This window comes from Merops nubicus, unplaced genomic scaffold (assembly GCF_000691845.1).
Source record: "Merops nubicus isolate BGI_N331 unplaced genomic scaffold, ASM69184v1 scaffold25535, whole genome shotgun sequence".
Taxonomy (NCBI): domain Eukaryota; kingdom Metazoa; phylum Chordata; class Aves; order Coraciiformes; family Meropidae; genus Merops; species Merops nubicus.
This window is the reverse complement of record NW_008607982.1, coordinates 3,169-5,105: the sequence shown is the minus strand read 5'-3', so window position 1 is coordinate 5,105 and position 1,937 is coordinate 3,169. Positions and strand designations below refer to the sequence as shown.

At 50.7% G+C, this 1,937-nt stretch overlaps 1 protein-coding gene across 1 annotated transcript in view; it reads right to left on the bottom strand.

The window, feature by feature from the left end:
- Positions 1–1,830: 1,830 nt before the first annotated feature.
- Positions 1,831–1,937, bottom strand: part of LOC103772798 (olfactory receptor 5G3-like) — a 970-nt gene continuing 863 nt past the window's right edge. Inside the window, 1 exon segment of the mRNA XM_008940142.1 lies at positions 1,831–1,937. This exon segment is cut by the window's right edge and continues 31 nt beyond it. Within this exon segment, the coding sequence (XP_008938390.1) occupies positions 1,831–1,937 (107 nt within the window).

Here is a 1,937-nt window from a genome sequence, read left to right as displayed (position 1 = left end):
GCAAACAGAGCTCCCAGCTCCAGGAGGTCCCAGTTGGCCCATCTGGGGAGATGTGGGATGGTGAAGAGGGGAGGACTTGGCTCACTGGGGTTGTCTCACTGTCATGAAATGGGTCATCTACCTCAGATGTGAAAGAACTGGGGCTGAAGTGCAGCTTGAGAACCCACCTCAGGGACCACTGCAGGAGTTAATAACATCATCTGCATTTTGCCCTGATGTCACCAGCAAGTTCTCCACGAGGAGGGTGAATCTGAGACTTCCCATCCTGATTTTGCAACGTGGGCCATGCCAGTTAGAAACAAAAAGAGGAGGGGGGGGGAAAAAAACTCCTCTAAGGGTGGTCAAACATTGAAACAGGGGCCAGGGAGGGGGTGAAACCTCTGCCCTAGGTGCTGGGAGGGGCACCAGGGTCTGAGCTGGCCCTGCTTGGTGTGGGTGGCTGTCCTGGAGAGGTCCCAGGGCTCCTGTTGGGGGTGGCAGCTCAGCTGATAAGAGAGGAATGGGAACACAAAGAGCCTGGGAGGGTGTTTGCCCTGGGCTGCCAGTGTCAGCCAGAGCAGCTGAGTGGATTAAATAATAACCAGGGAATTATCAGGAGGCTCTGGGAACAAATCAGGTTTCAGCTGCTCGACCCCTGGGTGCCTGTTAATAAACCAACTGATCCATCCTGACTTGATTCCATGCAACTGAGCAGCTTCTCCCTCCAACCCAAATATTTAGGCTCATGCTGGAGCTAAGCCCTGCTCCCACCAGAGGCTGCAGAGCTGAGGGAATACCCAAATTGGAGTGGTTTTGCCTTTTTTTTCATGTCTGTGCATCCCCCCAGCAGCTCTCTCTGCAGGAAGGCATCAGGAGTAGACGTTGGGGCAGGCACGGGCTGCAAAATATTGGCTGTGGAGGAGGATGGTGAGAACATCACAGCTCCTGGGACCCGTTCTGGTTGGCACCACGGGGAGATTTGGGCTGTCATTGCTGCCAGCAGGGTGAGAGAAAGCCAAGGATGGGGGTTCCTTGGTAGTATCTGCCCTTGGGGGGGGGGATTCATCCCCTCAAAAAGCTCCCAAAGTGCCATCAAGCCAAATAAAGGTCACCCAAATTCGCTATTTTTGCCTCAATTTTTAGCTGCTTAAAATCAAACGAGCTGCACAGTGCCCTGAATCATTTCCTGAGGTTGGAGCATGAAAAAGAAATCTTATTTTTTGGGTACCATGTCAGCTATTGGCTGTCAGCTCTATTTTTCTACCTAAAAAGTGCTGGCGTCCTGAGGCAGGTTATGCTGGCCCTTAATTATTTGGCAATTCTCTCTTAAAAAGGGAATTTCCCTCAGTGGGAGGGTGGAATTCACCCCCTGCTCCTTCTGGTTTAGAAAAAGGGGTCAACACACAGCTCAGTGATTTGAGTGCAGGCAATTGCAGCAATTTTGGCCATGTTCTCCTGGTTTAATTTGGCCTGAAAAAGGGTAGAGGGAAAAGGTTCAAATGAGAAATTCACGTTTGTAGTTCTCTACTCGTGTCTTCATCAGGTTAAATCAGCTACTGAAGATAATTACCAGTGTTTGGAGAGCTGAGTGAAGTTATCAGTGTTCTCAGCTGATGGTGGTGGATCATGGAAACACTATCTGGTTGGAAGGCACCTCCAGGATCATCTGGTCCAACCTTTCTTGGGAAAAACCCACTCTAGACAAGACAACCTGGCTCCTGTCCAGCTGAAGCTTCAAAGGCTCCAAGCATCACGTCAGTCAACGTGCAAAAAAGACCCCCAAAAAGTCATCAAGCTGAGAGGTTTAATCAAACACTGAGCCCATCACCCACACCTCCATCCTAGCTGGCCCTAAACCCACACAATTCAGGATGGTTTCGTTTCCATGAGTCTTCTCCAAGCCTCCTTCACCTCCTTGTTCCTCAGGCTGTAGACCAAGGGGTTCAGAAGGGGGGTCC